Here is a 23,521-nt window from a genome sequence, read left to right on the forward strand (position 1 = left end):
GTGGGTGCTTCCTGCCCACAGCCAGGGAACCCCTTGTTCCCTCTTCTGGCCCCTCACTGCTGCGCTCAAAGGAAGCTCTTTGTGTCCTGGGAGTACGTGCAGGGAACAAGATCTCCCACCTTATGGACACAGACATGGTACCAATGACTGGCAACATCTGCTTTAAAAACATGAATTCCCTGCACCACTTATGTGTTACCTTGCTCAGGGCGGAGATTTAGCAGATATTCTAACCACAGCCTTCTCCAAGCACGGTGCAATTGATACCTTACAAATCCTTTCAAAGGCAGCCTACAAGGACGCTCGAGAGGGACTCTTCGTTAGGGACTGTAGTGATAGAACAAGGGGTAACGGGTTCAAACTGAAACAGGGGAAGTTCAGGTTGGAGATAAGGCAGAAGCTCTGCCCTGTGAGGGTGCTGAGGCGCTGGCACAGGTTGCCCAGAGAAGCTGTGGCTGCCCCATCCCTGGCAGTGCTCAAGGCCAGGTTGGACACAGGGGCTTGGAGCAAGCTGCTCCAGTGGAAGGGGTCCCTGCCTGTGGCAGGGGTTGGAGCTGGAGGAGCTTTAAGGTCCCTTCAACCTGAACCATTCCGTGATTTTGAGGAAGACACAGTTGTGAACGATTTAGGTAAGCACTGCATTACTGTTCAGGTTGAATGTGCCCATGTCCCACTGCCAGCGCTCGATGCACCCCAGCCAAAACCGAGTCTGACCCAGACTGATGAGGACCGCCCAGCAAGTCCATGTCCCTGCGTGGCAAAGGGCTGGGCTGCAGCAGCACGGACACGGCATGGGCTGTCCTGCAGTAGAAGGAGCCACAGCTGAGCCTATGAGATGAGGCAGAGGATGACCCGATGAGGCCAAGCCCTGGGAAGCGCAGGGTGGAAAAGGGAGCATTCATGGTGCTGGCAGCACAGTGGCTTCACATGCCCATGCTGGGGGCTGCAGGACAGGACCTGAGCAGAAAAACACCAACTGTGGTGCTTGTTGTCTAAAAGCTGACTGGAAATCTGTTTCCTGTTAATCCTCAGCTCTGCTGCCCGGGGAGGGTTCACACTGCTTCTCAGCTGGAAGAGATGAATTTGCTTCCAAACAAACTTTCTCTGGTAGCAAACTCCACAACAGGCAACGTCCATCTCCAGCCCCTACTGAAACCGAAGCTCTCCAGCCCCACCTCCTCCGCAGGCCCAGCCACCGGCTCTGGGAAGCTATGGGGGGAGGATCACTGGGACTCTTGGTGCGTGCCCAGCCCTGCTCCCCATTTGCTGCCTTCCCCAGCAGCCTTGCCAAGAGCCTGCCTGGGGCCCCTCTGACTGCACGTGGTGCCTGTGTTGGTCTGCACCCTTCAGGAGGTGCATCAGGAGTTCTGGGATATTGCACATCCCTCCTCGGCCGATTTCAACCCCATTTCCTATGAACTTCCAGTGAATAATGTCACACAACTCTGCTATCTCACTTGTGCTTTATTGCAATGAGAAAAGCTCTGAAGATATTGGTCAAAAAAGCAATAGCCCAAACCCAAAGGACCACTTTTCTGTGGCATCTATGCAAGTAGTGATATTTTCCAAACTGTGTAATGGAAATTCATGGGGCTGGTGATGCTGGGCACTTCTCTGACCCTCAGGCTTATTGCTAATATTCAGCCTCAAGACCATCTTTTCCCTCATTGTGGCGAAGCTACTTAGTGAAAACCACCCTGATTCTTGAGCCCTTTTGCTCAAACAACATTCAAGGCAGGCACCAAGACTGAAAATGCTCAGACTACACTGCTGGGCAAGTCAGCTCCCAGGAATGCTTCTGGAAACACTTTATAGACGATGCCGCCTTTCACGTTCCTGTGTTCTCATGTTTGATCCACTCCTCTCCTTGAAGAAGGCACAAGATTCACCTGCAGCAGCTCAGTTGTCCGTCAGACATTGATTATTTAGTGCGGTTGTGACACATTCATGCTGTAGTGCTTCCTCTGCCAGAGAAACTGGCCGAGCACCTCTGGGTTGCAGCGTGGCGATTGTCACCCAGGTTCTTTACAAGTAACTTGTGATCTGCAGCCACTTATTGGAGTTTCCTGCTCCTGTGCACTGCCAAACTTTCCACCTGGATGCCACATGGCTTGGGATCCCTTTCCAGGCGTGTGCGATGTGACACAGCTTCCTCCAGCACACCCTGACTTCCATGTAATCGCTGGGGGCTGCAGTTCGTGAGACTGCCAAAAACAGAGCACCAAAGGCTCCCCCTGCCCCTCGTTTTCCTTTTCTTGTGTGTGAACACGTCAGGGTATATCAGGACGGTGTCTGTGACCAGCTCATTTCTGATACCTCTGAAGGCTGCATCCCGGTAGGATCACAGTGCCTACAGTGCAACTTGGCGCAACCACTGTGTTGGGAGTTGCATAAAGCCTTAGAAGAAATTGTCCAGAGGAGTCCAGCAGCGTAAAGTGCCCCTGGGCATGAGCATATCCCACACCGCACCTGCCTGTGTGGCACAGCCCAACGGAGCTCAGCACGTATCCCACATGGAAGGCAGAATTCCACAGTTTCAACTTGGGTTTTCTTTAATTGTATATTTAATTTCTTCCTTCTAATGCAGAAGGGCAGCGCTGACGATCGAGCAGAGCTTCTGTCGCTCCCCTTGTACCCCTGGACCAGCAAATGTGTCACAAAGAGGAGACTACACAGGATGGACTCACCAAGTTCAGCATCACTGGACATGGCTGTCCCCTCCTGCAGGTGCTGACCTGCTCATTGACCCTGCAGATGTAATGCACTGCTACAGTGTGGTGGGCAGCACCACAGGACGGTAAGTCCATGCTTCCCTGGGTCAGCAGCGCTTGGCCGGTGGGGTTTCTTTTGCTGTTGAATGCTGAGAATAATTTTGGTTTTCCTTTATCATCGAATCACAGATGATAACACACACACAGAGATCACACACAAACCCCAGCCTGGTTTGGGTTGAAGGGACCTTAAATCTCCTCCAGCTCCAACCCCTGCCACGGGCAGGGACCCCTTCCATTGGAGCAGCTTGCTCCAAGCCCCTGTGTCCAACCTGGCCTTGAGCACTGCCAGGGATGGGGCAGCCACAGCTTCTCTGGGCACCCTGTGCCAGCGCCTCAGCACCCTCACAGGGAAGAGCTTCTGCCTAAGAGCTCAGCTCAGTCTCCCCTCGGGCAGGTTCAAGCCATTCCCCTTGGCCTGTCCCTACAGGCCCTTGTCCCAAGCCCCTCTCCAGGTTCCCTGCAGCCCCTTCAGGCACTGGAGCTGCTCTCAGGTCTCCCTTCAGGAGCCTTCTCTTGTCCAGGCTGCCCCAGCCCAGCTCTCTCAGCCTGGCTCCAGAGCAGAGCTGCTCCAGCCCTCGCAGCAGCTCCATGGCCTCCTCTGGCCTCGCTCCAGCAGCTCCACGTCCCTCTGGTGCTGCTGCCCCAGAGCTGGATCAGGGCTGCAGGGGGGTCTCCCCAGAGCGCAGCAGAGGGGCAGGATCCGCTCCCTGACCCGCTGCTCACGCTCTGGGGTGCCCCCAGCACACGGCGGGGGGCGGTTCTGTGCTCAAGCGCTCGCTGAAGCGGGGTCATGGGGAGCCGCTCCTCACCCAGCACCCCACGCCCGAGCCTGCCGCCCGCGGTCAGCGGCTCTCCCAGGCCCACGTGGGGTCGCGCTGTGGACACGGGGCTCACGGCGCTGCCCGGTGCCTCAGATGCGCAGAGCCCCGGTACCGACCGCGTGCGCGCTGCGGGCTCCGAAGCGCCCGGGTCTGGGCGGGCAGGGCCGGGCGGGGGGCAGCGCGCCCGGGTCCCGCGGCCCGGCCCCGCCCCGCCCGTGCCTCTCCGGCGGCCTCCCGCGGGGCTCCCCGGGCGCGCCGTTGCCCTTTTAAGAGCCGCGCGGGGCCGCTGTGACGTCGCGGGCGCAGAGCCCCGGCCCGCCCGCCGCCAGCGCCGGGAGCGGCAGCAGCAGCAGCATCCGCGCCGTGCCCGGTGCCCGCCCCGCCGAGCCCGGCCCCGTCCCGCCCCGCCGACCTGCCATGCGCCGCGGCCCGGCGCCAGCCTCCGCCGGCGGGAGCCGTCCCGGCAGCAGCGCGACGGCGGCGGCGGGCGAGCGCTGAGCGCCGCGGCCCCGCAGCAGCCGCAGGGCGGCCGGCCCGCCGCGGCGCGGATGTCCGCGGGCTGCCCGCGCCGGGAGCAGTCGCGCTGACGGGGCGGGCCAGGCCCGGCGCCCCGCTCGCCGCAGCGCCCCGCGCCCGCCCCCCGCGCTCCCCGCAGCGCTTCCGCCCGCCCGCCCGCCGCCGGCGCCATGGCGGGGAAGGGGCCCGCGGCCGGCGCCGGGGTGCTCCTGGTGACCGCCAACGTCGGGTCCCTCTTCGACGACGTAAGTACCGCGGGCGCGCGCGCCCTGCGGGGGGAGCCGGCGCCGGGGTGGGGGCGGTGGCTGGGGTCTCTGCGGGCAGCGCCGCTGCCGGCGCTCGCTGCCGCCCCGTCCCGCCCGCTCCGGTCCCTGCTGGCCTCAGGTGCTGCCGTGGGGAGGGCGTCCCGGCAGCCGGGCGGTGCTTGCCGCGGTGGGGATGGCTCCGCCGCTTCTGGAGCCCCGAGCGCGGCGCCGGGTGCGCGGCGGGCGGCGAGAGCCTTCGGGAGCGCCTTGTGTCGCGGCGGAGCCCTTCCGTGCCGCTGCGCGGCTTCGGTCGTGCCGGCGGCGTGCCGTGGTCCGGGCCCCTCGCGGCGGCTCCTCCCGAGGCGCCCGCTGCAGGAGGACCCGGGGTCCGGTCCTGCTGAGGGCTCTGCTCCCGCCGGCGGCGGTGCCGCTGCGGCCGGGCTGCGCTGTGCCCCGCGGTGCTCGGTGCGTTGTGCTGTGAAAACCCGGTGTAACTGTGCTTAGTGCTGTAGGATGGTGGCCGAAACGTTTGGAGTGTTTCTGGTCGCTGTAAGCGCGGCGGGTGCAACAGTTGGTGCTGGCGGAGGGAGAACGCTCGTGCGTGTGCGAGTTAAGACAGATCCGCACCGACGCCTGGGGCAGCGGCCGGGCTCCGAAAGCCCCGGGGCTGGCGCCACGGAGCTCCCTGGAGCCGAGCGTGCAGGGGCGGTTTCCCGGGGCTCGCCCGTCCAGCGGGGAATCGCTGCCGTGTGTCGGGACCGGGTGGCTCCGGGCGCCAGCCCTGGGTGCACATCTCCAGGCACCCTACAGCAAACCTGCTGTCCCCCTGCTCGGGGTTTGCTGGGCTGCTGGACGCTGCGCTGAAGCGCACGCTGACTGATGTGCGCGCTCAGGGGATGCAGTTTGTCGTTTCACCAAGTTTGGTAAACTCTGCCAGATGATCACCGCAGTGCTTGTACACGTGAAGTGTCTGTTTGTATGAAATGAACGCTGCGCTAATGCGTGTAATAATTTTCCTGGTAATGGTGGTGGGCTTGCCCAGTGCCTGTGAGTAAAGCAGCGGGGGGGTTGGTAGGGCTTGCTGTGTGCTCCCGTTACCGTCGCTCAAGCCTAAAGGCGATTCCCTCCCTGAGCAGCGCCCGCTGTGTCGGTGGCTGCCGTTCAGGCTGCTCTCCTGCCTCCTCCTCCCTCTGAGTGCCCAAAGCAGCCACTTTCGAGCCCTGTCACTGACGAAATCCGGAGCTGTCAGACCAGACAGCTTCCTGGCTGCTGCTGGTTGGTGTTGGTGACTCGCTGGCATTCCCGGAGCGTGTTTGTTGTTGGCCGGTCAGCGTGACCAGAGAGGGGAACGCTTCTGCTCTAGCGAATGACTCCCTTGCCATGCAAAATGTAGCTTTCTACAGCGTAAAATGTAGCTTTCTATAGCAAAATGGGGCGTGTTCGGGTGTGCTTCGTTGCCGGCTGGGGAGTGGAGGGGCTGCTCTGAGCATCCCCGATTTCCCCTCTGGGTTGATGCCCCTGGAGTCAGGGCTGGTGGCAGCCGGGTGAGTTTCTGGAGCAGTGCTGGTGCTGTTCAGGCACAGCAAAGATGGTGTTAGCTCGGTTTGTGACTTTGCTTTTGAGTTATGTGCTTGAGCTGTCAGCAGCTGTTTCTGTTGGTGGGGCCCTTCCTCTTCAGCTGAGGAATAAGTTTCCGTGCTGTGACCTGATGTGATTTCAGTTATGAACAAGAATTCCTGCTTTGATAGACTTCACCTGAGCTGCGCTGGGAAACCATTTCCAGTTCCTTTAATCCATTTTCCATTTCTGCTTTCAAATTTCAGTTGGAGATACATACTTTAGTTAAACATCCCACCTTTAGTCAAGTTTTGCTGGACCTCAAGGTAGGGTAAGGGTACGCATTTTCACAATGCATCTGAAGAGGGCAGGATGGTCCGGTCAGGGTGTCCCACACTAAGGCAGTCCCACCTTCCTTTGCTCCAGGGATTGATCCATTGTGGCCAGCATTCCTCTGGGATTTGTCCCTGTTCAAAGCTCGGGACTGGATGAGGCTGGAGGCTCTGGGGGTGGGGATGCTGCTGCAGAAGCTGCCTGGCCCCTCCAGGGTTGTGTCCCACTCCCTCTCAGCCCGCCAGCAAACCTCACGCCTTGGCTTTGTGATGGATCTTTCTCTGACGTGTTTAAAGCAGCCTGAACGTTACTGTGTGGCAGCAGCACGCTTTGAGCTTCAGTGCTCTGCACAGGCTCTGTTTACTTGGCCAGCAGGTGCTGTACGTGCAGATGCTCTGTCTTGCAGACCAGTGTTTTAGAGAAGAATGACTTAAAATACCTTTGGCGGGCAGCTTGCCTGGGTGGCATAGCCTTTCCTAGATCCCCGGCGGTGCTGACCTGGCTACACTTCTGCAAAGAGGAGAAAATAGCTTTCTTCCCCCTCTGACTGCCAGAAGCAAGTTCTGATAACAGGCTGGTTGGCTCCTGCCAGCCATCCACATCAACTAATAACCTGCTGCAGTGCTGACCTGGGAGCTCATGAATAAACATGTGTACAGTGGAGAGGGGCTGTGCCGGAGCTGCTCTGTTCCTTGGGTACTTTTGCTGCTTCATTAAAAATGTTAATGCAGTATTAGATCCACAAATATTCCTCAAAGTTTCACGAGCACGTGCAGCTCATGAATATGGATGCTGTGATTTTTTTGGGTACATTTCTGTTTACTTAAGCATTCTTGCTGCATAAACATTTCCTGTTTTTATCGCTGCACAGTCTTGCTAACAGCAGAAGATGGAGTTCGAGTTACCTGTGGGTGGGTCTCTCTTTTTTCACCTCCTCTGATGCCACTGTCCATGGCAGGGTATTGGACTGGATGAAGTGTAAAGGTTCTTTCCAACCCAACCCACTGTGAGATACCAGCCTCTCCCCGTTTCTCCCCCTCCACGCGTTCCTTGCTCTCTGTGTTTCCTCTGTCTGCACTGATGAAATTTCACATTTAAAACCTCACATTTACCTTTCCAGGAGCTGACCACAGTAGCGGCTCCAAAACCAATCTGTCTGGCCCTTCGCTGCTGTTATGCGTGGGATTTTAATGACTTTAATATTCTGTCCTTTTTTCCTGTCTGCTGCGTCCTCTTCTTTCTCTCCAGTGAGAGAACGGTTTAGTACTGTTTGGTTTTCCAACAGCGCTTGGTTTTTCCCCTGGGAGTGGGGTGTGAGCAGCTGACACTGGGGCCCATGGAGCTCGTCCTCTCTGGGGCTGTGTGTGGGTTGTGCTGACATGGGCAGGGAAATGCTTCGAACAGACCCATGGAAAACTCCTTGGGGGACAGCCTGGGGCTCAGGAATGAGCTCTGCGTGGGGTGGAGAACCTTCCCTTCATTGCCAGCGCAGCAAGGGAGCTTTGTTTCTGCTGGTTGGAGGCAGATGGAGATCCTTGCAGTTCACTTTCTGTCTCTCAGCGCTGCTGCATGTTTAGCTGAGTGCAGTCACACACACTGAGAAACACCTGAGTGCCCACACTTGAAAACTCTCTCACTCTGTCAGTTTAGGTGATGTTTACAATCCATGGTATTTAAACCTTTAGGGTGTTTGAATCTCTAGGGTAAAGGTTTCCAACGTGCCCATCAGACTTGGCCATACAAGTTCTGATGCTTCTGCTTGGGCTGAAAATGGTTCACTGGTTCCAGTTTCCTTTGAAATTGGAATACGGGAGCTGAAGTCAGGTAGGTGCTTCTGAAAACGTTTCCTTCTGTCTTCATACCACGGACTGCATGTAGCTCTTCCATAGTGGGAGGCTGAGGCAGTTCTTGAATTCTCAGGACAAGCTTAGGCCAGAAGTGTCATGGTGACAAGAAAGGGAAAACCTAAACAGAACATGTAATTTTGTTAGTTTCAAAAAGGAAGGGAGAAAGTAGGTTAGGGAATGAGTGTGGTGGTGCTGAAGTGGTGATACTCAAGACCTTTAAGTGACTGACAACATTCCTGGCTTACCCCTATTTTCTCTGACCGTACAAAATGCCTGCATGTGCCAGTGCCAGGATGGGCAGCGAGCTTCCATGTGCCCAAGTGGCCTTAACCCACCCAACACCTGGTGAGAGTCTCCCTTTCTCGGACATTGCACACCAAGGGCAGGGGTGAAACATCTCATTCCAGGTCCTGGTTGTAGTTGTATTCTAAGTATGCTGATTGCTTTAATTCCGAGTATGGACTTGGAACATCCTTCTCCTCCGTTTAGAGCTGAAGCCTATCATCAACTGAATTTGAAGTGGAAATACTTCCCATAACAACTTTTAAAAGCAGCCTGCTGTTCTAATGGGCGGTGACCGTAGTGTGCATGTCTTTTTATCACCCTGATCTTAATTTTCCGATCCTGAAACAGTGGGTGTAGTTGTATATTGATACTAGATATCTGTGGATTTGGCTGGTATTGGGTGATAACAATAAGGGGCTCTTGGCTTTGGGGTTGTTGTTCGTTTGGGTCTTTTTATATTTCTGTTCTCTCTCCCCCCCCCCCCAGTTATTTGAGTTTTGTGGAATATTTCAAATGTGGAAGGGTGGAAAACAGATTAATTCGGGTTTGATTTCAGAATATTAAGACAAGGATGTTGCAAGTCAAGGCACTCTCTCTTCTTAAAATCATAGCTGCTGGGTTGAGTGAAAGATAATGTTTGACTCATTGTGACTTAAAAAAAATACATTATTTCACTGCTAGGAAACACTTATTCCATCCTTCCTGTCCGGCCCTGCTGCTGTTATCTGGAGTGGAAGAGAAAACCAAACAAATGTGCTCAGCTGAAGGCCGTGTTTCTATGATGTATTTGAGTGCACAGGGAATATCTCTGCCTGATGTGGTGGGGCTCAGCTCGGGCTGTTCATCGCCCTGTATTGTGTGATGTGTAGAACTGTGAGCTCCTAACTTAGGAATTCCATTTTAGGAATACATCCTGGTGTGCTTTCAGCCTGGAGAAGGCTCTTTAAGCGGAGACCTTAGAGCAGCTCCAGTGCCTAAAGGGGCTGCAGGAAACCTGGAGAGGGGCTTGGGACAAGGGCCTGCAGGGACAGGCCAAGGGGAATGGCTTGAACCTGCCCGAGGGGAGACTGAGCTGAGCTCTTAGGCAGAAGCTCTTCCCTGTGAGGGTGCTGAGGCGCTGGCACAGGGTGCCCAGAGGAGCTGTGGCTGCCCCATCCCTGGCAGTGCTCAAGGCCAGGTTGGACACAGGGGCTTGGAGCAAGCTGCTCCAGTGGAAGGGGTCCCTGCCCGTGGCAGGGGTTGGAGCTGGACGAGCTTTGAGGTCCCTTCCAACCCAAACCAGGCTGGGAGTCTGTGATACTCGAGTGGTAACATAGAAGGCCAAGGAAGAACTATTTTCAGTGTTCTCTATTATGGGAACCCTAAAAATGAGTAATCTCAGTTTTCTCTTCATCTATTTCTGCACTTCTCACTTTGTTTTCTCGGTATTTTTGTTTCATCTTCTTTCTCATTTTAGTTCTCTGTTGTGCCAGTGCCATGGGTAACATTGTTGCTGCCTTCTGTTTGTTTGGCTTTCTATGGCAGGCTCTCAAATCAACGTTTTCCTCATGGTTCCAGCTCTACTCATGCTTATGCTTTGTTTTAGGAGACTTTTCCTTTACTCACTTCTAAACCCCCTCTGCAGGAGGTGTATTTTAGGGGTAGACCAAAATGTGGTACTGCGCAAAACTCCTTGAGCTCCGTGGAAGTGACAGTGGGAGGAGGAAGGTGCTTTGTTAGCCTGGGCAGTGCTTGTGCATTTGAAACGACAATATTTGTAGTAATTAAGGCGTCTGTTGTGTCTTCAGAACCAAAGTGATGGTGACACATTACCAGCAGGATACAGCTGTTGGGCCAGGTGAGCAGCAGAGCTGAGTGGTAGCCCAGCAGGATGGTGTCTGGCCCTGAACTGCCCTCACTTCATGTGTAGTTCTGAGTCTGCTGCTGTGAAAAGGGGTTTTTATTTGAAATGCCTTCGCTGCCTTTTGCTCCCTTTTACTTCTGCGGCTGGAGATGAGCCTGGGGATGTGCATGGGCAGTTCAGGTGCTACAGTGGAGTTACACTGGCTGTAGTGCTGTGCTGGCCTCTTGTTACAGAGTGCTTTTCCCAGGCACACAGGATAACCTGCAGCTGATACTCATGCTGCCAAAAACCTGCAGGATAGCTGGGGAAGGATTGTACCCGTTCTTTGTACTTTCTTTTAGCCTTTAGGTAGGCGATGTACGGTAAGAGCAATGTGCTCGCAAGGATTTGGTTTTGACAGAGGCTTTCTGCCTTAAGTCTTTCTGCCTTGAAGAAGCTCTAAATACTCAACCTGATTTATAGGTTGCCAGGTGTCAGCTTCCCAGGTAATTCAGCTCTTGGGACCCTGAGTTTGGGCTACAGACAGCACGCCAGTGTGTGCTGGTGGGGCTGTTCATAACCAGCACAACCACTTGGAGCATCCGCATGCCTGTGCTGAGGTCCAGGGGCGCTTCCCCCATGGGCTTTGTACAGTGACTGCACAGGTCCTGCTCCCAGCCAGCCCTTTGCTCTCAGCCCCTAAGGTATAAACTGTGATAGCTGAGAGTGGGTGGCAGAGCCAATTCCCCTTCTCAGCGTAAATGAGGATCAAGACCCAAAGCAGTCATGGAGTGATGGAATCCCAGCCTGGTTTGGGTTGGGAAGGACCTCAGAGCTCCTCCAGCTCCAACCCCTGCCCCGGGCAGGGACCCCTTCCACTGGAGCAGCTTGCTCCAAGCCCCTGTGTCCAACCTGGCCTTGAGCACTGCCAGGGATGGGGCAGCCACAGCTTCTCTGGGCACCCTGTGCCAGCGCCTCAGCACCCTCCCAGGGAAGAGCTTCTGCCTAAGAGCTCAGCTCAGTCTCCCCTCGGGCAGGTTCAGGCCGTTCCGTGTGCAGTAAAACAGTGATGTGTTACTGTGCATTCACTCTCTTGTAACTTGCTGAAGCCTGGAGCAGTGATGGAGGGGGCTCTGCACAGGGTGGGGTTTTTCCTCCAAGATGCAGTTGTAGGCTTAAAAAAATCACTTTTCTCTGTAATAAAAAATACCAGCTTTTCTTTTTTTAGCAGAAATTTTTACATTTCTCTGAGCAAAAGAGTTTGAATTAGGAGCTCGAACAGTGCTTGGCTTCCCTTAAGCCAGAAACTCAGGAGATGATGTGGTAGACCATCTTTCTTCTCCTTTTGATTAAGTGTTATCATTAACAGCAAGAGCACATGTTTACATGAGGAAGTAATAGTGGCAAAGTGCAGTGTATAGTTAGAGCTTTCTGTTCATGTGGGTTTATGGCAGGAGTGAGTGTTTTGTAACTTGCTGGGTTTCCACAAATCGCCAGTGTATCAGTGTGATGGTTTAGGAGGATTTAATTCCCAAAGCATTTGAATGTTATGCAATAAGAGCAGGATACCATAGAAGGAATGCTTTACATGTGCATCTGTGGGTTTATTAGTTTGGACAAGCACTTTCACAAGGGTCAAATCTTAAAGGTTTTGTTGCTGTTTCAAAGGTCTCATAATAAATTTTCTTACCACAGAGTTTGACTTCAAAGGGAATTGCACACAGAACAGCAGCCAAGCCCTCCGATTTTGTCATGTTTCCGAAAGGCTGAGATGTTCGCTACTTTTCTTCTTTTCTTCCCATCATCTATTTCATCAGGCTGGCTTCTGCCCCTGCAAATGTATTTCCTGTATCTCAAATGCTTGCTTTCCCTTTCTTGTACTGTCTATACTTGCCTCCTCCTCGAAGCTCTCCCCTCATTCCTCATCTGTTGTGTAAAGTGAGGATAGCACTGAGAATAGCAGTGCTTTGGCTTGTGGTTCTGTGTGCCTCAAAAGCCGTTGAGAAGGCAAGTTTGGTTACCCTGGATGCAGCTGTCGTTGCCCCCTGAAGCAGGAGCTTTTCATCTTCAGCAGGGATGGGACGGATGCCTTTGAGAGGGATGTGATTTATTTATGCATGAAGAGCCAGGGCAACTTCAGTGCTTCCTATGAGCGAGCTCTCTTGGTGTTGCAGAACTGTTCCACATGGAATTTTATCTTGGGCTTCAGGATGTCATTGTGCTGCCTTGGATGCAACAAGCATCTTGTGCTCTGTCAAAGAGGCAATTCCAGGTGCTTAAACTTGGAGTTTCTTCACCAGGGTAAACCAACACGCCATCCATGTGAGAAGGAGAAACCAAGCAACTGAGCTACCATGGAGGACAGGGTGGCTTTAACACGTGCTCTGGGAGTTGTCTTCTCTCCACCAGCTGCTTTGGTTGTAGCTTTACCTTGTACCTCTGCCCCTAAACTCTTACCTTCCTTTGGGGGAAAAAAAGGAAGAAGGCAGGTCTGACTGCAACCAGTTGTTCGCCGTTAGTACATGGAAGTTGTCAGCATGTCTACATTAGCGTGGTCTAATACACCATTCACTATTTTATAACCACCTTTTTTCACTTTCTTGGTAGAGAATAGGAAGTGGTCACAGAAAAACAAGACTTTCTGCCTTTGGTGACTGCTTGGATGGCCTGTGTAGTGATTTAGCATCCTTCTTCCATCTTTGATACTGAAGTGGCAAGGAGTCCTCCTCTAATGAAAATTCCAGGGAAGTATGTTACCTCATATTGTAGAAAAGGTCAGACTAAGCACAGTAATTGTCAGACTGGGGAAGAGTGAGTATTAAAAGTGAAATGTTTCTTTTACTGCCCTTTTTCCACAGGTGTACAGTAGTTACTTGGCACTCTGAGTTGGTTTTATTGTTCAGATTTTTTTTGTGTAAATGTGATACTTGATCACTTTTATTTTTAATACGTTGTTACAGATTCAAGATTTATTGACAGGGATCATTGCTTTTAGATGATACTTCGAAGTCAGATATAATTGATTGTTTTCATTAATGTCTTCAAGTTGTTAAGCACCGCTCCTCGTGAGTCAGCCAGCTTTACCTGCTAATATCCTTGAAAGCAGAAAATTAAAGCTAAGAGAAGTAATTCAAACCCCAGTGACAACACCACAAGCTTTCTCTCATGGTACAGGGAGCTTACAGGCCAGCTGTTAGGTGGTGTGATTGTTACTGATACCAAGATATTTACCAAACTTCAGCTCAGCTTAAGCCCTGTGTGCTCGTGGTTCAAGGTGGCACTGACAACTGGGGGATGCAGCAACAAATGCAGAACTGCAGTGGGAAAAGCTTTAATTTCACGTCGTGGTTTCTGGAAGGGTTTTCACATTGAGTTTTGGTTTGTCCTAACGAAAACATCTTCTGGTCTCTTCTTGCACCTTTCCCCACATCAATGAAAAGCCATCCCGCCTGTATTCCTTGCCAAATAGTTGTTGTTAAATGTCCCTGCCTGTGGCAGTGGGTTGGAACTGGATGAGTTTTAAGGTCCTTCCAACACAAACAGGTCTGATTCCATGATAGCCCTAGGCAGGAGGGTGGCCACAGCCTGGTGTCAGTCAGGAGACAATAGCTGAGGGTGGCCAGGGGATGCAGCACTGAGGTAAGCAGAGAGGGAGCATCCATGTGAGTAGGGAGCACTGCGTGGCATCACCCAGGGCTTTCCTTCCCTGCCGAGCCAGGTGATCAGCTGAGACGCAGGAGACCTCAGTGGGAACCTGTTTGTAAAGAGCCTAAAAAAAGACCTGTGAATTGCGTAGTGTTTTCAGAGCCTGTCAGCTGCGTGCTGTTCACCCACAGCTCCACAAGTGCTGTAGCAGCATGTTTGGTCAGTCTGCAGAGAGCCAGGATTCAGACCCGTTAATTTGTCATGGTTTGCTGGTGCGTGCTCTGAAGCCGTGCAGTATTCTTTTCAGGGATGTAGGAGTAAAGGGTACCAAATGGCACTGGAATGAGGTTGGTTGGGTGCTTTTCTTTGCAACACAAAATATGTGGTGTTAAATGAAGCACAGATTTGGAACCAGCAGAACACAGAACTCATGGCTGCAGACCGCTGTGTGGGGATCCAGTTCAAAGAGGCACCATGTGCCTGTGTTGTAGAGAAGTGGTGCAGCAACTGCCCATCTCTCAAAACAACCTGGAGAAAAAATAACCGCTTCAGGGCAAAAAGGTGTCCAGTTGTCATCGGGAGGAAGGATGGTCTAAGCTATGGAAATCAGGGCTCAGTTTGCGTTCAGCTGCAGGCATCCAGCACAGCCCTGGGCGGGAGGCACCGGTTCCCCCAGGCAATTGCAGCTCAAACTGCTGCCAAAGGCACTCCTGTGCTTGTGACAGGCTCCGGACACAGTGTCCCAGTTCTCAGAGGATTTCTGAAGGGTGCTATGGTGGTTCTGGGGTTGCAGAGGAGTTGGACAGCAGTGGTGGTGTGCAGGCAGCTGAGGGTAGCTCTTTATCCAGAGCTGTCTTCATGATGCTGCCCTCTTACAAGGTTCTGTGTCCATGCTGAACAGAGATCTCCTGGGGTAACCAGACTGTGGCCATGGGTGAGACCAGGGTGATGGATCATTCTTTCCCCTTTGAGTTAAGGAAAGCAGAGAAGCGCTGTGTACTGACTTCAGTGCGGCTTGTTTGGGCATGCACCGCATTTTATTACTGGAGACGTTCCTGCTGAACAAAGGCTTCGTTGGTACAATTTATGTGAAACTCCTGCACAGTGAGAGGTGCCTTTGGCTTATGCAAGCTCAATGAATGACAAGACTGGTAGATAGACTTTCAAAGTCTATCTTTACTTACAGGAGTAAGCAAGCAGGGGCTCTGGCTCAGTCTGTGTTTTGGTAAGGCTTGCAAAGACTGGTTACAGGCCGTTAAGTAAGGTCACTTCTCTCTAGAAAGTTCTGCTCTCATTTAAAGGCTGCGCTAGCACAGCGCAGAGGAGCGGCCGATCACAGGCATTAAATACCATGGGAACGTGCCGTATCCAAAACTCGTTTGTTGTCCTGTGCATGAGGTGGAGCTGCCTCTGCTTGTTCTCACCTCGTTTTCCAGTTTCCATTGCATTCTTGAAAAGAGATTTATTTTTTATTGCCCGTGAATGTATTAGCAAGCCACTGCCTATGAATGGATGGGCTCTCGGGAGCGGCTGCGTGTGGTGCTGTTAGTGCAGCAGATGAAGGGTGAGCGACAGGCCGGCTTTGTGAGTGAGACGTGATGCTGAATTCCTGCCTTAAAGCCCTTTCAGTGATCGTGTGGGAGCTTGTTTTGAAGGCTTTTTGTGTTTATTTTTTCCTGGTGTGGCAAAGCCTCTAATTTTGGAGACTTTACCAATCCCAGTGGGAAAAGCAAAAGTAGTTTTCCCGTAGGAACCTCTCAGAAATGTGTGCTGAACCCTCTTCCGTGGAGTTTGTTTACGCGTCAACCAAACAGTAGAAGAAATAGCTCAAAAATCACTTAGGGATTCTGTGGTCATTAGGGACCCTGAGCCAGCATTCGCTGTGTTTCAGTTTCTTCAGGATTCTTGTTTGTTCAGGGACAGACCCTGCTTTTCTTGGCCTAACGGGGCAGTGAGGACCGGGGTGATGCTGGGCAGCAGCTGTGGCTGGAGCCATCATTGCAGCGGATGTGCACAAGGAAGGTTCCTGTCGACAAAAGCAGTGTCTCTGTGTGCCTGACCTCATCTTTCACAATGCTGTGTGAAAGCAGCTGTGCAGAGTGTTGCTCTGGAATTCCTGTGGCACTTCTTAGTGCAGGGAGAAGGCGGGGAACTTCGATTTATTTTTAACTGCAGATGTTGCCAGGCACATGAACAGCTGGAGGAGCAGCGTGATGGGACCAGCCCACTCATTCCAGAGAACTGGACAGGACCCAGAAACCTGCTCCTAAAGCAAGTTTGTTTTCACGACCTGGCAATGTTGTTGTTCTGGGCCGGGAGGACAGACCTGATGCAGGCTTGGCTGCTGGTGAGAGCATGGAGCCAGTTCTCATTTGTCTTCTGGGATAGCAGTTTTTAGCAAAAAGGAAGAAAAGCCTTTTCCCTTCAGCTATCCTCACTAAATATTAAAGGAGTGTGATTTATGGCCTCTCTGCACCTTTTATTCATCTCAACAAAGTTCTAGAATATAATTTATGTGAAAGGAACTGATGCCATGTGGATCTACTTGTTCTCGTAGGCCATAAGAGACAATACAGTGCTACTGAAGTGAGTGTGTAGAAAATACGTTGCATGCCAGGACTAGTGAAGCTGTGTAAGCCACGTGAAGGGATGTATCCTCAACTCTGCAGGTGGAATTTTGGTTCAAGGCTTTCTTGTTCTGCTTAAAATACGGCCCTTTTGCCAAAGTGATTGATTTTTCATTTGTATGTGAATATTCAGTGTCGGGTGATGAAAGCCCACATTGATCAGATGAAAGGTTTGCTGTGTTACTGTCACAGCAGTGCAGGAAAGGTGCATAAAGAAGCATCTTCCTACTGCAAGGGTGGCTGAGCACTGGCGTGGGTTCCCAGAGGGGTGGTGGAGTCTCCACCCTTGGAGGTGTTCGGAAGTTGCCTGGAGATGGTTCTGGGCAGCCACCTCGGGGTGTCCTTGCTGGAGCAGGGCTTGGACCAGGTGATCTCCAGAGCTCCCTTCCCCAGCCCGGCTGTGTGTGAGTGCCTGCAGCCGGGCTGTGTGAGTGCATGCAGCCGGGCTGTGTGAGTGCGTGCAGCCGGGCTGTGTGTGAGTGCATGCAGCCGGGCTGTGTGTGAGTGCATGCAGCCGGGCTCTGTGTCACTGCATGCAGCCGGGCTCTGTGTGGGTGCATGCAGCCGGGCTGTGTGAGTGCATGCAGCCGGGCTGTGTGAGTGCGTGCAGCCGGGCTGTGTGAGTGCGTGCAGCCGGGCTGTGTGAGTGCGTGCAGCTGGGCTGTGTGTGAGTGCATGCAGCCGGGCTGTGTGTGAGTGCGTGCAGCCGGGCTGTGTGTGAGTGCGTGCAGCCGGGCTGTGTGAGTGCATGCAGCCGGGCTGTGTGTGAGTGCCTGCAGCCGGGCTGTGTGTGAGTGCCTGCAGCCGGGCTGTGTGTGAGTGCCTGCAGCCGGGCTGTGTGTGAGTGCCTGCAGCCGGGCTGTGTGAGTGCATGCAGCCGGGCTGTGTGTGAGTGCCTGCAGCCGGGCTGTGTGTGAGTGCATGCAGCTGGGCTCTGTGTCACTGCATGCAGCCGGGCTGTGTGTGAGTGCATGCAGCCGGGCTGTGTGTGGGTGCATGCAGCCCGGCTGTGTGAGTGCATGCAGCCGGGCTCTGTGTCACTGCATGCAGCCGGGCTCTGTGTGAGTGCATGCAGCCGGGCTGTGTGTCACTGCCTGCAGCCGGGCTGTGTGAGTGCCTGCAGCCGGGCTGTGTGTGAGTGCATGCAGCCGGGCTGTGTGTGAGTGCATGCAGCCGGGCTGTGTGTGAGTGCATGCAGCCGGGCTGTGTGAGTGCATGCAGCCAGGCTGTGAGTGCATGCAGCCAGGCATTACACATGTTGGGTTTTTCACCTTGTTTTTAGTTGCCGATGCCACTGCCTGTTGCTTTCCAGCACTTGCAGAAGGTGACTGCCTGCTTCTTAGTTCGTCTTTCTGTGCAAATCCTTGTTCCCTTTTTATCTGCTTTTCTGTTGTGGATGTAAGCCGTTGCCAAGTGCTTTGCAGAGGGATTTTGGTCCAGGAGCTGGAACATGTGCATGCTTTCCTGGAAACTTGAGGAAAAACATGCACATTGTCTGTCAGCTTCAAAATGTCTCTAAATCTTCTGAGGGTCCCTCCTGTGCGTCACTGCTGTGACAAAACTGAAGTGCCCAAGTCAGCGCCCAGCTCTGATTTAGTTTTTGTTTGCTTTCCTGTTGACATTTCAGCGGCAAATAAATGAGCTGTTCCTGATCGCCTCAGAGCTGGGACGGTGGCAGAAGCACAGGAGCCAGCTTGAGATGACTGAGGTGACAAGCAGGGGTCTGCAGGGTTCACTGGCAGCTGGTGAATGTGGTGTTTACCCCAAACAAAGTTAACAGTGAAGGTGCACAGGGAAGTGATGCGATGGCAGAACCGCTGCTTCACTTGCATGGTTTTCATTTAGCTGTTTATCTACTACTGTGTTTGCAATATTAGTTCGTTACTGGAAGCATCTTTAGTCCAAAGAACTGAGTTGAGAGCCCAGATGTTGCCATAGTAAAAAAGCAAACAAAAAATAAAGAGTATTCCTTGTCCATTCTACATTTCTGTTCACTCACCTGTAAGGGAAGGCAGCATGCCCCACTGTCCCCATCTGCAGTAACTCATCTGGCGTAGTCACGGTGCAGAGCGAAGCTTCTGCTGGTATTTCAGACCTCCCTGCACCATTTCCCTGCCTGCTGTGCTGGCTGAGGTGGGATTCCCAAGCCTGGAGCACACGGCGGAGGTGAGCTCAGCAGGATCGGGCTCGCCGAGCACACTGGGACTGCCCAGCATTGCCTCCAGCAGTGGGGCAGGTTCAGACCCTTCCCTCTGCCGAGGGAGAATTCCACACCTGAGCTCAAGTCTCATTGATGTGTGCCTCAGTAATATCCCTGAGCTGCACTGTGTCCCGGTGCTGCGTGTCTCCTTTTTCCTGCTGTGGAGAGCTGTGCTGTGCTGGGTGCTCCAGGAGACAGGAGGACTGCAGAAGGATCTGGATGGGCTGGGTTGATGGGCTGGATCACTCCCTATACCTATCTAACAGGAGGATGGAGCCAGGAGGGGCTGGGCTCTGCTCCCAAGGAACAAGGGATGGGACAAGAGGAACCGGCCTCAAGCTGCACCAGGGGAGGTTTAGGTGGAGCTGAGGAACAATTCCTGCCCCAGAGGGTGCTCAGGCATTGGAACAGGCTGCCCAGGGCAGGGCTGCAGGCACTGGCCCTGCAAGCGTTCACAGCCCGTGGAGACGAGGCCCCAGTGCCATGGGGCAGGGGTGGCCTGAGCAGTGCTGGGGTAAGGGTTGGAGTGGATGAGCTTGAAGCTGTTTTCCAGCCTGGTTTGTTCTATGATTCCCCTGCAGGTTTTGCAGCCCCTGGCAGCCACAGGGCAGAAAGCAAAGCACCTCCTCAGCCCTCCAGAGCGGGCTTCCTGCTGCTCTCACAGCACGTGAGGGGCTTTCCAGAGCCGTGCGGGATGCGGTGGTGCTGGGAGGAGGCGCACAAGGAGGGCTGATCCTCCTGTGCTTCAGGGGGGTCCCGCAGTGCTCCATGGGGCTCTGCTTCACCCCCGCCTGGTTCTGGTTTCTCTCTGCGATGGGCTGCTCTGGAGCAGGGGCATGGGCCCTGCTGCATGGGGTGAGCCGAGTGTTCCCAGGGCAGGCTTTGCTGGAGCAGACGATGGTCTTGATGTTCAGAAGCAATTCTGAGGCTTGTTGGCTTTCACAGGAGGGGATGTTCCCAAAACCTTCGTAAGGAAAACTCATCCTGCCTTTCTTAGTGATCGGCAGCCTGCAGACACAAAGCATTTTGCAGCTGTGGAAGTCTTGGTTGCAGGTAAGTTACCTGCTGCTCGAGGTTGACAGGCGCGGCTTTATCCTGGAAGCCTGTGCAGGGCCATATCCTGAAGACACAGCAGTGGGGGGACCCCACTGTGCTATGCCCTGTAAATGCAGGGAGGGCTGCTCTGTCCTGAATGGTTGTGATTTTTAGGTTCAGCTCCTGCAATGGGATCCAGAAGCAGGGACAGGGGCTGGAGCAGAGGATGGACGGCATTTCTGTTTAAAATCACAGCCCTTTCCCTGGGGTGTCACACAAAGACAAGAATCTTACCGAGTATCTTGGATAAGGGACCTGTAAAATAAACAGCAAACAACCCCTCCAACCAGTGAATGTTGCATAGCCTCGCACTTAGAAGGAGTATTGTTACTGGGGTTTCTTCCAAATATGAGAATAAACCTGTGATGAATTCCCTCTGGCGCTGGTGCAAAGCTAGCTCTGATGAAGAGCTCTAAATGCTTGGGTCCCTTAACTGTGTTCCTTAAAGCCTTCCTTGCTGACTGGAGAACATGTTAGCTAGCACTTCAGCTATGTTTGCTCCAATGCAGAGCTGCTGATGCTGCCTTGCACGTGGGCATCCGAGGGGGAAGCTCCGCGGCTGCTCTGGATCTTCAGAAGGTTCAGTGGTATTTTAATTAGCTGGAAGCTGTGAAGACGAGATCTCGGCAGAGCTCAGCTCTTACTGTGTCTTCACAGCTCTTCTTCCAAACACTCTTAATTAAGTCTGTGAACTTAAAAGCGTTAGGCAAATGGAAATAGCAATAGCTGGTGGTGCTCATCAAAGGCGTATATAAAGAATGGGACAACTTCTGACTTTTTTTTAATGTGGGAATTTCCAGTGCTGTTCCTCAAATGTGACATTCGTACAGACAGCTTGAGACCAGTCCATGTGTTCTGCCCCACTTCGCGCTTTTCCTTGTTTAAAATGGGTATCTTTCCCTTAATTGTATCTTTTCAGCTGCAGAACAGGAAGTTTAATGTTAACAGATTACATGTGTTTGTGGGCTTCTTGTAATATTCACCTGGTGTTTCAAAACAGTGTGTTCATTTCACTCGTGCGCCCAACCTGAGACAGATGTAACTTTATAACCTTACATTCTGTAAGATAACTCTAGGATTGTGTGAGTATTTTTCTCTAGACTAATAAGCAAATTGCGTATGAAAATAGAGTGAGCAGATCCATCAAAAGCAAGGTTGAAACTGGGGGGCTTACTTGAGTTGGCTTTTCCATCTCTCTGAACACTAGCTGTGACTTAGCACAGCAGCCAGGCATGTGCTTTTTCCCAGGAATGTAAGTGTGAATTCAAATGGCATTCTTGAATGCATTTGGAAATGGATGCTGTCAGGTCCCTGAGAAGGGATGGCAGAACCTGCATTCCTCCCAAAGCCTCAGTTCTGTATCTGAGGGGAAAATGCTGCTTTGAGAGCTGTATTCAAAGTACTGAAACCCTGGATTAGGTCTTCTCGCAAGCAAATGTACTCTGGAGCAGTTTGCCTTTTCAGAGACCCGCGGCCTTTGCCTGTTCCTGGAAGGTTTAAGCACTGCTTTTCTTCCTTCAGAGCTGGAAGGCGGCTGCATGAGTGCTGGGGCGAAGGACGTCTGTTTTTCTACTGTGGTGTTGTCTTTGAGCTGTGAGTCTCTAACAGCTTCGCTCGGATCACAGAGCCAAGGGATCTACAGGCAAATCTGCCTTTTAAAAAGTAATAAACCAAGTAGGCTGTGGGAAGTCATGAACAAATAGGAGCGGCCGCTCTGCTTGTATCTTGAGGTGTCTGCTTCAGTGGAACATTACAGACCTTTCTGTTCAGAAAGCTCTGAATTCCAGCTATTTCGATTACTGTTCGCGTTGGCATGAGTGATGTTGGGACTGACAGTGGACATGTGCTGTTGTGGTGTGGAATAAATGTGCAGAAACAGCCCCAAACCCAGCGCTGCTCCCTTCATTTGTGCCCTATTTGTGTCCTTCATCACCTTCTGCTAAGGCATTGCCCTGGCAGCCTGGCACACGTGCTGTGCCCACGGACAGAAGCGTCTGTTTCTTGTGATGTGCTGACCATGCGCATCAGCGACCAGGGTGATGGGGATTTATCTGCAGAGTTTAGAAATGTGGCTTGCTTGGTCGTGTGAGGGCTTTTTTGTGGTGGTGATTTTGGTTTTGGTTTTTAATACTGTGAAAGGGATTTGACTTCAGACAGTCAACTTCAAGAGTGTGAAGAGGTGGTGCTAAATGCTGCTACGGTGAACTTTATTTCATGTGTTATGGTAAAGCTCTTCAGTCCTTTTTACCCTCAGCTGGGTTTGAAAGAGTAACCTAGGCTTCATGGCAGTGTTTCCTTGAGGCAGTGCTCTCCTGTCTCCGTTTTGCCCCTTTTCTTCTCCTTTTATTGTTGCCTATATGTCAAAGATGGATAAAATTGAAATTCTCTTGGCTGAAGCTTGCATAAATATTTGAGGTAGATTGTAAGATCTACTAACCTATTTAGAAATGGAAAATGGGAGTAGCAAGTGAACGGAGCTAAGTATAGTATTTGCGATTATTTAAGCTCCTGGCAGCTGGAGAGCCTAGTGACAAGTAGAATTTGCAGTACAAATGCACTGTAAATGATAGGGTCTGCTGAGAAGACAAGGTCTTGGTATAGGAAAACAGAGTGTTTATAAAACCTTCTAAAATGCAGTGCCTGACCCAGAGCCTGGAGTGCAGCAAGCATTTATCTTGTGGAAAATGCAAAGCAAATGCCAACAGATGTGGCATTAACAAAGCCCATTTCAATCTGCCGTGCACCTGACAAGTGAGTAATTGCTGTGTGCTTGGTTAGCGAGCTGTAGGTGCCGAGTGCTTGGAAATGGGTTTGTATTTATAGAGCTTGTTCCACAGTTGTGCTCTTCTGCTAAAGGGCTGGGTTCTGTTTCAACAGGGTGGGAACACAAGAGAGATGGGTGCAGTGAGTACCTGCGCCATCGCTGGAGTGTCCGTGCCTGCACCAGTGCCAAACCCAGGTAGTTTGTGCTGCCTGGTGCGTTCTTACAAAATAACCCCAGTGCTGATAACAGAGGTGCTGCTTAGTGATGAGCGTGGTCTGAAGAGGAAATGCAGCCTATGGTGGTTTTGCATGTGAAAGTAAGGCTGGCGGGAGCCAGTTGTTAAAAAGCCCGTGTTCCTCGAAGGGCTCTGAAAACGAGTGTTTCTGGTCAGTGGCCCTGAGTATTGTACTATTGGTAGCGTAGTTCAACAGCTCAGTAGGGGTACTGATCAAAATGCACTGTTGTCTGAAGTGGCCTCTATCCAGACTGGCTTGTTTCAGAGAGATTCACTCATCTCTGATAAATTTCAGAGCATGAAACCAAAGCAGGGGGCAAAAAGCTGCATTTAATAGTGCTTCGGAATCTCGCTGGAATTGATCGCTGCAGCTTTTTTACTACTTTGAGTGTTCTTCACAACCATTGACAGCATCATGCTTACCCTTGGGGAAAGAGGAGCTGTGCTGGCTCTGTTCTAGCTTTGTTCAGTGAATATTTGTTGAAGTCTCTCTGCCCTCTTCCTTTGGCAAGCATGGTGAGCTCTTTCCTTGAGCAGGGTGAGGCACCGGCACAGGGTGCCCAGAGAAGCTGTGGCTGCCCCATCCCTGGCAGTGCTCAAGGCCAGGTTGGACACAGGGGCTTGGAGCAAGCTGCTCCAGTGGAAGGGGTCCCTGCCCGTGGCAGGGGTTGGGGCTGGATGAGCTTTAAGGTCCCTTCCAGCACAAACCACCCCATGATTCTAAGGCTCCTCAACCCTCCAGGCGTGAGAAGTGC

At 52.6% G+C, this 23,521-nt stretch overlaps 1 protein-coding gene across 2 annotated transcripts in view; it reads left to right on the forward strand.

The window, feature by feature from the left end:
- Positions 1–4,218: 4,218 nt before the first annotated feature.
- Positions 4,219–23,521, forward strand: part of INPP5A (inositol polyphosphate-5-phosphatase A) — a 215,545-nt gene continuing 196,242 nt past the window's right edge. For both annotated transcript variants that reach the window (XM_065672509.1, XM_065672510.1), the window contains exon 1: positions 4,219–4,356. In XM_065672509.1, the coding sequence (XP_065528581.1) occupies positions 4,282–4,356 (75 nt within the window). In that variant the 5' untranslated portion in view covers positions 4,219–4,281. The remainder of the gene's footprint in view (positions 4,357–23,521) is intronic.

Source organism: Lathamus discolor, chromosome 3, assembly GCF_037157495.1.
Source record: "Lathamus discolor isolate bLatDis1 chromosome 3, bLatDis1.hap1, whole genome shotgun sequence".
Lineage (NCBI taxonomy): Eukaryota > Metazoa > Chordata > Aves > Psittaciformes > Psittacidae > Lathamus > Lathamus discolor.